The following is an 11,041-nucleotide window of genomic DNA, read 5'->3' as shown; positions in this document are numbered from 1 at the left end:
GTTCAATATAAAATTTATACAAGGTTCAATATAAATCCTGGAACCGGAATGGAACTGTTGACTCGGGGGCGGAAGGGGCTGTTGAAGCTTGAGAGTACCGGGTTCATCTGAACCCAATAATTTCGATACAGAGTATCAATTTATGAGTAAGAAATCTACTAAAATGGCAAGAAATAGTAGATTTGAATCCATAACTTAAAAAATATAATGATCTTGAACCCATAAAATTTAAATCCCGGATCCGTCTCTGAACTTACCGGTTTGATGTTGGATTCGGCCCGCTAGGAACTGCATGCTCACTAGCTTCAAATTGTCTAGAGGTATCACTAGAAGAAGATGATGAAGAAGATGTACGAGGATTTATGGGGATTTTTCTTGAGTTCAAGTTAATTGTAGCTGTAGCTAAAGAGGAATGATATGAATTTTGAGAGGAAGGTTTAAAGGAATCATTATCATGATCAGAAGAAGACTGAACAAAAATGAGGAAGAGGAAGAAAAGGGTGAAGAAGAAAATGAAAGAGTAACAGTTAAATGTGGAGATTTCAGATTTTCTCAATGTTGCCATGCAATAATTAATTAATTGAAGACAGCAGACAGGAAAGAGAGAAAGAGAGAAAACAAAAGACAGAAAGAAGGGGGGAAGAAGCTTTAGGTTGTTGAAATTAAAGTGGATGAAAGCTAGAAAAAGGAGAGATTTTGAAATGGGATACACATTTGCTTAGAGAATTGAAGAACAAAAAAGAACCTATCCAACATGCAGGGATTATATATTGAAGGTGCAAGATTGGGTTGAAATTGACTTTGGTGTCCCTTCTTCTTAATAAGCATTTATATCAATTATTAACTAAAGTGATCACCCTAATATATCTACTAAATTACATGGAGTGTTTTTTCTTTTGTACGTGGATATTATGGTATCTGGTCACCTAAAATGTAACTATTAGTAACGATCCATTATTAGCAAGATTGGTAACCTAAAATATAAGGCAAGTAACCTACAACAACATATTAAAATGCATTTAAAGTGTAAAAAATATATAAAGGATTTCGCTAGTGTACTTTAACTTATTTTAGGGGTTGCTAATCCTGCTTATTATAGATGGTTATGTGATTATATATCTTAGATAAAATTTCCTGTGTCCCCTCAATCATCAATAAGTTTTCTTTAACCGCCTCATATCATCCTTTTGGATTTTGCGACAAGATTTGTGTAGTCTATTTAGTCATTTGATTTCACTTATAAGAGAGAAAACGACTCATTGATTTAGGTATTAAATCAGAAGATGAGAAATAAAACAAGCAAGCCAACAGATGTAGATCTGCTGTTCAAATATTGACAATTAGTGTCTAAAATAGGGAAAGAAATTAAACCAACCAATAATGTTTTCCATGACAAAGATTTAGGACTCAGAAGTCAAAGAAAAAGACCATTGACAAGATTATGTAAATAGAGGATTGTGAAACGCACCAAAAAATCAGAAATATTATAATTAACAATTAAGACTATAACACACAACTTCTCATCTTTTTTTGTTTTGTTTTTGTTTAAGGTAACATTATATTCATTAGCACAAAGTTGGTACTGGTATCCAAGAGCAAAAAATGTACACATTACAGGGGGCTTTGTATCTTACAGGAAATCTAAAAAATTTACAAGTGTTTTTGCATCCTCTATATAGTTCTCTTTACACCAGAATTGGAAAGAAAAAAGAAGACAATTCAACTTAATTCTTTGTATGGAACTATTTTTTGCCCACTAATCTATAGATATGCAAGTGAACTTGGATTGTACTGGCAGTATTTGAATATCATGACCCACTAATCTTTACTTCAAGAAATGCTAAATAATCTCTCGATTCTAATCTTGGTGCCAACTTGACAAAAATATTTATCTTATACTTAGCCATTTTCCGGACTATTTATTTTATATCCATAACAAAGTAAAACGCGAGTAGATATGTAATTGCCAATAAGCATTAAACAAATTCCAACACCCCCGGGTGGGGCGGCGGGGTTGCAGGAGGCATATCTTAATCTAATTTGGTTGATGAGGTACAAATGAAAAAAATCTTAGTACTATTTTTAGGGCCTTTGCATGAAACCATAAAGCAAAATAATAATTGTACCTGTAGGATCAATATAAAGCTTTAGCACCTAGTTTTTGCTTTTTTCTTCTTTTCTTTTCTTTGTGGGGACTAGAGAGGGGCATGGGGCCAATAATGCAGAAATAGACGTAGATATTGGTCCCTATTTCATTTTCTTTTTCAATTAATCATTTGGTAATCAATGACCCACGCGCTGATCCGACTAATTTGCACTAGCTTTGCATAAGCCCATTATGTGGGAAGAGGTAAAACGCTCCCTGCTAAAGATTCTTCATTCTCATGGCTCGAAGCCGAGGTCTCCAATTACGGGTATTGGAGGAATTCCATCCTATCAGACCTCTTGGTACATTGCTTCCTAATTGAAACACTGATTTTGAGCTGCAGATTCTTTTTTTTCTTTTATTTTTCTGGATTTTTTGGAGCATCTTGATTCACATACATTTCTTTCTTTTAGTTCCGATCTTCAAAAGAAACATGAAGCAACAACCATCTCAAGAGGAATTGAATAAAAGTAACATATGCTTTTTCTCTTTTGTACTGTCAAATCTTGCATGCCTGTATGACTGATAAGTATTGACTGAGCTAACTAATCATGCATCATAAAAGTACCATCTGCCTTCATCTTCCATTCAAAGGCAGATTATCTTGTGGTCCTTTACTCCACAAAATTGATTATCGTTTATCTTGAGCACAATATATTGTTCAATGATTAGTCTCTAATATCAAGAAAAAGGAAACGAGACCAACTGCTATGCCACCCCATCAGAGACAATTTGAATCTGATTATATTACACCCCACCTGTTCTAAACTCAACTTAAACTAGAATCTTCGTAAAGTGAGCACATTTACAACAACAACATCAACAACAACAACTTAAACTAGAATCTTCGTAAACTGTATAACCCTGGTAATTAGGTCCTCCCAGAGAAAGTGAAAGTACAAAGTGGGAAAAAGTTACTTTATGTAAAGTGAAACACTACGAAATAGTGTGAATTAATTAGTGTATAACAAGAATTTTCTTTGAGACTTATCGTGTAAAGGTGGTAGGACACATCAGAAAGGTTATCCTCTGAGATTACTTTTGCTTTTCTACCCACTCTTATTACCTACCCTGGTCTTGTCCTTGTCTCCAATGTTTGCATCCATTGGTTTCCGTAATACTTTAGTGATTTGTGCAAAGTTGCAAACGTGCTAACAATTTTGTGATTTTATGAGCTGAAGATTCTCTAGCTTAAGTTCTGGGTCTAGCCAAGAGTTCAAATACAGAGTGCAACTTCCAGCTTGACAAACATTGACAAATATTGTAGATAACAGAACACTCCCAGTAATGCTCATACTCATTATCTAACAAAAACTTTAGCACAGTTTGAGACAAAGTGGATAAGTAGCAACCAGAGATGCTACTGAAATCAAAATGATGAGACTATAATTATATATAGCAGAAGCTTCCGAACTAGTAGTATTTAAAGTGTGTGATCAAATGGAAAAACTTTTTCCCAGTAGCTTGACTCACTCGTTGAGAAAAGAACATGTAAAACAGATAAAGGCAATAGTGCCTTCATTGAGCACTGAGGTTGGAATTCTAAAAGCATTGATTTGCTTTCTTTTTAATTTTTGTTTCTTATATATAATGGTTTTCAGACAGCTAAATAAGTTGGGATTAATCTTGAATGAATTTAAAAGTAAATCTGCAGATGAGAGATAGAACAGTACCTTGTAGGACTTTCCTTCAACTATTAGTTTCAACTATTGAGAAAAAAACTGAAGCATCCCAGCTACAGATCTAACTAATGCTTCAAATGGGCCCAAAAAGATTTTGACAATGTTCTAAGTAATACTGTATTCTTTGTCAATACATGTTTAAGATAATGCATCGGGAAAATTTTGTAGCAAACACAAAAAGGAGACTGGCCAGTGCCTAGTTCTTCCACCGCAGGGATTGTCTTATCCCAGTGTATATAAGCCCCAATGATCTCCCTATCAAACAAACCAGAAAGAATGAGATTGCATCACTCACCTTAGCGATAACAGTTCTCACCAATGGCATTGCAATATCAGCCAATTCAAGGAAAAGACTGTAGTAGTATCTCCTGTAAAGGATAAGAAAACACAGGTTGGTAAGTTAAATTTCTTTTGGTCAATGACTCCACATGCAAAGAAAATGGGACCTACAGAGAATTGGAACATATTCAGAAATATAACAAGATGACGAGACTAATAGTAACTGGCGTCTGATTTAAAATAAAATAAAAAATAAGAGCAGTTTTCCCAAGTATTCCAGAAATAAGACTTTTGACCACAAACTGCAATTAATCATTCAATAGTTTCATATGCCACATCGACAGCACATGAAACCTCAATACCAACGAAAGACAGCTTAACAACCTCAATATTCGAAATCAATCATCTCATAATTCAACATTTAACAGTCTTAGGACTAACTTTTTTATATAAATTTGAACTGTATTTCATAATCAAAAAGCACTAACTAATACAGTTGCCAACCACGAATTTTTATAATTTCCTCAATCATCAACACTATTCTGGATTCCATTTCTTCATTTGTACACTGACCCGCATTTTTGTCAATAATTTCCTAATTTTTCAAAGAGAGAATGCAAGAGACTCGAGCTTTTAAGGTACCATCAAATCCTTGGTTTAGAACTATACATCTTCACCTGAATGTCCAGAATTGCAAAATGTAACTCTCAAGTAAAGCAGTTACGCATTTCCTCTTCCTACAATTGAAATAATCTCAATCAAGTTAATTTTCAGTCTGAGTTTGATTCTTTGTTTAGTGAGTCAAGAACTGGAAAACAAAAGCTTAATTCTTCTAACAGTTGAACTTTTATTCTTTTAAATGTTAAAAGTAAATGTTCTGTTCTAACATCCAGTCTCAAGTAGCATGAGTAATGAACTAGAATACCATAAAACATTATCACTAAGAATCTTGTAAATAGCCGACGAAGACCCAGAGGACTTCACAGTGGACATAAAGAAGAAAAACAGTCAATGCATGATATGGAGGAGGTATGAGCTGTGAAGGCCGGCCTCTACTTACCACCCAGTCAAAGCCCTTAGTTCCTTGGTCCGCTTAACAGGCACAGATATTTGGTCGATCACAACAACATTCAATTGACGTGACACTGGTCTAGAACTTATTACACTAAGCTTCTTCCACCAATTAATAGTTTGACCCTTGTCCTTGCTAGATTCCTCAACAAGCTGGTATTGAAATGTGCACAAGTCAAACCGATCTTCATACATGGAGACAACTGCTTCCATGTTCTGATGCAACCACTGATTGAGAGCAACCTGTTAAAATATTTTAAAATGTGACATTAATGTCAGCATCTTTATTGTATAAATAGTATGTTCCTTCATTCACTGCTGGTGGCTTATGGTTGTATACTCCAAGCCATTTGTGATTCTCACAAAGCAGTAAAGCGAAAAGCACAAAGAACTGATATGGTCCATGCAACTTGAAGCAAAAAAGCGAGAAGTGAAGCACATGCTTCTTTGAAGTGAAGCGCACAATTGTAATTATTCTCAAAAAGAGCAAATGTGACAGTGTGAAGACTGAAGACAAGTTCTATATAATGCAGAGAGCATTCGGTCTCATAGCACGAAGCATCGACTTATACATGAATGCAATAACCAAATATATGGTGCCATAAGCAAAAGTTAATACCTCATTGCGTAACTTCTGAAGTGCTCTGGTTGACATTGTACATAAACTCAAACCAAGGTTGTTCATTTCATTTGACATGCTACTATCAACAGAAATAAGGCCCAAATACATACTTGCAATCCCATCTGCCAGCATAATCACCAGATCCTCCAGTATAGAGACCCCATGCTCCATAAACAAGCTGTTATCATAAAGGTTATCCTTCCTGTCATATTCAGCATTAAAGTACATTAAGGCGTCTTTTTGGACAATTTTCTTTCTTAGTTAGGACTGGTTCGAAACTCAGAAGGAACATCTAATTAAACCAATTAAGAGGAAAATGTAACATAGTAACACATTAGAAGTTCCAGTTCTATTTATGTGGAGCTACAGTTTACCGCAATAGATCTCCATTTGAAAAGCACTTCAAAGTCTGCACATAGTAAAATCAGCATTATTGAGACGCGCTTTAGTGCACGTCAGTCCTGAAGCTAGGTATAGTGCAACATAGGCACTCCCCTTTCCAATACAGACACAAAGGCGCTAAGCGCCAGAAGATAGAAAAAAACAAAAATATAGTTGACAAAGTGATATCTTAATTGTTACAAGAATGTTAGCAATATGTATGTTATTGATAAGGAATTGAAAACCACAAATTTAGAATAGGAAATTAGCCACTAAGTTTTATATATTATTTTTATTTTTTTGTAACTGAAAAATCTGTTGTTTCCAACTTCAAACTCGGTGGATATTAGGCCCGCCTCTCTACCTACTCCACATAAATACCAAACTTGGTTCAGCCGCCAAGATTCAAATTCATACTCATGATGTGCGGCTACATGTATCTCGGTTGTACAGCCTTTGCCCTTGAACCAAAGATCTAAGGGCTCATCTAAAATAGAGAATTATCTAAGGAATTCTCACAAAAAGATAAAAGATGCAAATGGGTCACCGACTCCTCCTACAAACCAGAGATGTAAGAAGCTTTAAGGCTAATGGTAGCTCTTCAGTGACAAGAGAGATTCAAAATGCAAACGAAGAGTAGCTATTTTTACCACATCTATGACCGTAAGGCAGACAGCTAAAATTAAGACATGGAATAGTGTTTAGGACCAGGTAACAGTTAGCGAACCAAACAAATCAAAGCATTTTCAACCCTCTCAAGGACAATGATTAATAAAAGAATACAGAGTGATAATAACACCCAGTTCTGCTAAGTGCAAGATACATGAATAATGCAGAAATTATTGTTGATGTCAGGGTTAAAATACTACTTCATCTAATCAAAAAGAAGGTAAAAAAACAAAAGAACACATCCTAAAATCATAGTCATTCTAAATTCACACGACTGGAAGAAGTGATATTACCTTATAAAACCAAATCTAAGAAAACAAATCAGTTCTGCATACAGATCCTCCTTCCCTGACTTTTTTATATTCATCAGGACATTACCATGTCCATCTAACTTATCAATCACAATGGAGAGACATTCCTGACAATATATTGGAAGAAGAGATACCTAAGTAAGTCACAATATTAACAAGAAAAGGATATATTTTTCAGGTCATACCTTGTTGATTTTGTTACTTTTCAGAAGCAGTTCCTCTTCCAGCCAAGTTACACATAAAGGCTGACATGAGTTCTTAATGACATCATTATAAATGGCCAAGAAATTTCCCTTGCTTAAGGTAGCAGCATTCGCGGAAATACAATCAACCTGTAAGAGTTGCAAAACCATAAGTGAGGACAACGAAACCACCTGCTTGTGTAGACAGAAAGAAATGGAAAATAGTCAAAGTGAATAATCATGAGTACTCCCTGCTAAAATCCTACAAAATTAAAAATCACACCCCCCCCCCCCCCCGTGCAACGATCCGGTCGGTCGTTTTGTGTATTTGAGCCCCGTTCCCCATTTGATGCTCCCCGTGTGTGTATTTGTTGTTATGTGACTTGTGGGGATGATTGGTTTGATTCCGGGAAGGTTTTGAAGTGAGTTGGAACACTTAGTTCCATTGTTGGAAGCTTAAGTACCTCCAGAATCACACAAAAAGTAATACTGACCACGGCAAAAATGACTTAACAGTATTCTTAGAAAAGGCCAAATCCTGAACACAACCTTGAGGGATGCAAAGGCATGCATCAATGAAATGGTATTGCACCAAATGCATCAATGAAATGGTATTTAACATTTTCCTTTATCTTCTATAAGTTTCATTAGTAATTACATTTAAACAGCCTTAATTACCTAATGTGTGATCAAACAGAGAAGTCTTCCATTCTAAAAAATCACCAACGTTCTATTCAAATTCAGAGGGCAATAATAGAGACAGTGCCTGCCTCTTTCTGGAGTAACTGAAAAGATGCCCAAAGTAACCTCAACCTTGGACCCTCGGCAAGAGCATATAAATTTGAAGGCTGTCTTCTATGGTTTTGTTCAAATTCAACAGGTGCAGCACCAAAGTCCAATTCTTCTTTTGCGGAAGACAGAGAACTCAGGAGTTTTCCTTTCACTACATCCCAGGCAAATTTTGTGTTAATGTCATTGTCCTTTCTCCTGGCACTGCAAATAAAAGAAGAAAATATCAACAATAAAAAATGATACGTAAATCAAACCAAGTCAAAGAAAGTGAGCTAATAATACTACTTGCATCAGTAAAATGTCTCATCTAATACCGTTCTTACCTACCAGAAGAGGAAGTCCCATCACTGTCCACATTTTTGCTTTGGATCTGTTCTCTAGTATTTGAAGGTATTACACCAGCTAGATATGTAAGAAAAATACTAGTCATCAGAAGCATTTGATCAATGGCAGGAACCAATTCAGAAGTTATTGCTGCGTCAGCATTAACAAGAGAAGCGACGCTAAAACCCCTCTTGCAACTATGCATGTTTGGTCTGCTCTCCAGTTTTGTTAAGCTAGGAGTAATGAGCTTCGATATATTTGATGAAGGCAAGCGAGATACTCCACAATTTCCAAAGCAAAATCCCCTGAACCAAAAATTGCATGTATCAGACTACCACATAAATAAATTTTTCATAAAGTTGGCTGTTGAACAATAAAAGAGGAGAGCATATTAAATAAAGAACAATTAAACAACATAAAGGGCACGTATCTTTGAGCATTCCCATCAAGTCTAACAACCAAAATACTAAGAGGATAAACAAGCTTCAAAGCTTAAAATAATGCACATCAGTCAAATAAAACTGGAGTTATTGAAAGAGGAAATAAGACCTGTGTATCAACATAGCTGAGCTTTTAGACACAAAGAGCTGCTCTGAAAAATTTCCTTTGACCAGCAGCCTAGAACCTGATGGAAAGGCCACGAGTTCTGCCATCTATATTTTGCAGTCTTCCCAGTCAGAAGATCCTGTAGGTGGTTCGCATCCTACGAAAGGCCCAGTCTGTCTCGGTTCCCAAAGCAACAGATACATAAAGCAAAAATAAATTTCATCGGTTAAGAATATAAGAAAAATATGCTCTCCTACAATGCAAGAATAAAACCACAAATATGCATCTTAAGTGATCTACAGAAGCCATACATTGTCCTTATACACATATATTCCATAAGAAAACATATTTGCTTTCTGTTTTCTGATAAATACATATTTGCCTTTGTTTGTAATTGTATTAATACACGGCTCATGGGATTCTAACAAACTGTTTACCGTTTTTGTGCTCAGAAAGGCACCAGAGTCACTCCTGTACCCCTGCTCCCATTCCCTCTCTTTGAAGAGAAAGACAGCTAGTGGAGGTACGGGGATCGATACTTGTTACAAATGTCAATCTTACATGTTCTTATCAACAAAACAAAACAAAAACAACAAATGAGGAAGGCAGCTAGCTAGGTAATTCACTAATCTCAAAATCCTGCTTCACATATGACCTAAAATGCACCTTATAATCATGCACATTGTAACCAGACTACGGAAAGCTAGAACTAACACTCGAATCCTTCAAGCAAATTACAGTCTGCTCTTATCAGCAGGACACCAAAGTATGACATAAGATTCGCAAGTGCACTCATCAAAGAGCGTTTCCACTGGCAATTCACAGAGTTCACTTACTGCATTCTGCTTGAATTATAACAAACAATTTTACAGATTTTTTGAATATATTTTTATACTACAGTCCAAACTATTTTCCCACGGATTTAAAGGTATTACTCCTCCTCTATTGCATTGAACATAGAGAATTCAAATGCACAATGTTGCAGAATGTGGTTATAGTCGTGAAGCACATTAATAAGCTACGGTTCATTTACCGCCTCATATTCATCAACTTACCCATACACTTGCTTAAATTGATTGGTGCTTATACATTTTGAACAATTGAAAATTTGAAATTGAGAGTGAACGGTAAAAAATGCATTACCTAGAAGTGTAAAGCTGTAAATGAACTTGGAATTGGAAACGACGACATAGATCGTAAGTACATAGCTCCAGTAGTATGAAAAGTAGCAGTAACGGAGTCAAAGGATAAAATGATAGCGAAAAGCAAAATAAGATAGTGCCATTGATGAGGATTTGTGGATGAGAAATGTTCGTACCTTGAGCTGGAGATAACCAACAGAATGACCCGACGAAGAACCGAGGCCCTACGCAATGAACCAGCGCTCGAGGTGGAGCTGTTTTCCCTTTTTGTTTTTCCTGATATTTTGTTTTTTTTTTTAAATTAAAAAAAGAGATCTTTACGCAAGTAGCGCCTAGTTTTATTGTTTATTTTTTCTAGCCAGATACATAGATTATATACTGATTATACATGTTGAGGCCTAGAGCTACACTATGCGATCGCGAGCCCACCTATGCGAACGCGATGAAGGAAATTATGGTAGGTCGACATTACACTACACGATCGCGGCTATGCCTATGCGATCGCATAGAAGGAAACACCAGATAGCAGAACAGCAGTTCAAACATAGGGAAAAATGACCGTGGCCCACCCGAAACACACCCGAGGCCTCCGGGACCCCGTATAAACACATAAACAAGTCACATAACCTTACACGAACTCGCTCGAGGTTACGAATCACATTAAACAATGCCGAAACCACAAATCAAACCATAAATCGAACTTATGAACTTTCAAATCTTCAAATTTCTAAACTCGTGCTGAAACCTATCAAATCAATCCGGAATGACGCCAAATTTTGCAGACAAGTCCAAAATGACATAAAGGAGCTGATCCAACTCTCGGAATCGCATTCCGACCCCGATATCGCAAAAGTCAACTATGGGTCAAACTTTTCCATTTTCCAAACTTCAACT

At 36.1% G+C, this 11,041-nt stretch overlaps 1 protein-coding gene across 3 annotated transcripts; it reads right to left on the bottom strand.

The window, feature by feature from the left end:
• Window positions 1–3,801: 3,801 nt before the first annotated feature.
• On the bottom strand, window positions 3,802–10,410 carry LOC109205449. 3 transcript variants are annotated; one of them, XM_019368159.1, is made up of 10 exons: window positions 10,149–10,300; window positions 9,009–9,178; window positions 8,459–8,764; window positions 8,114–8,336; window positions 7,347–7,493; window positions 7,144–7,268; window positions 5,798–6,002; window positions 5,168–5,421; window positions 4,777–4,844; window positions 4,110–4,196 (listed from the first exon to the last, which is right to left on the bottom strand). In XM_019368159.1, the coding sequence occupies exons 2-9, from the start codon at window positions 9,110–9,112 to the stop codon at window positions 4,781–4,783; spliced, it is 1,428 nt and encodes a 475-aa protein (XP_019223704.1). In that variant the 5' UTR covers window positions 9,113–9,178; window positions 10,149–10,300; the 3' UTR covers window positions 4,110–4,196; window positions 4,777–4,780. The 3 variants fall into 3 exon arrangements, with proteins under 3 accessions (XP_019223703.1, XP_019223702.1, XP_019223704.1); XM_019368158.1 differs by lacking the exons at window positions 4,777–4,844; window positions 10,149–10,300 and adding an exon at window positions 10,324–10,410 and having other exon boundaries at window positions 3,802–4,196; XM_019368157.1 differs by lacking the exon at window positions 4,777–4,844 and having other exon boundaries at window positions 3,802–4,196; window positions 10,149–10,297.
• Window positions 10,411–11,041: the final 631 nt, after the last annotated feature.

Source organism: Nicotiana attenuata, unplaced genomic scaffold (assembly GCF_001879085.1).
Source record: "Nicotiana attenuata strain UT unplaced genomic scaffold, NIATTr2, whole genome shotgun sequence".
In the NCBI taxonomy this organism is placed as follows: domain Eukaryota; kingdom Viridiplantae; phylum Streptophyta; class Magnoliopsida; order Solanales; family Solanaceae; genus Nicotiana; species Nicotiana attenuata.
This window is presented reverse-complemented; position numbering and strand designations above follow the sequence as displayed.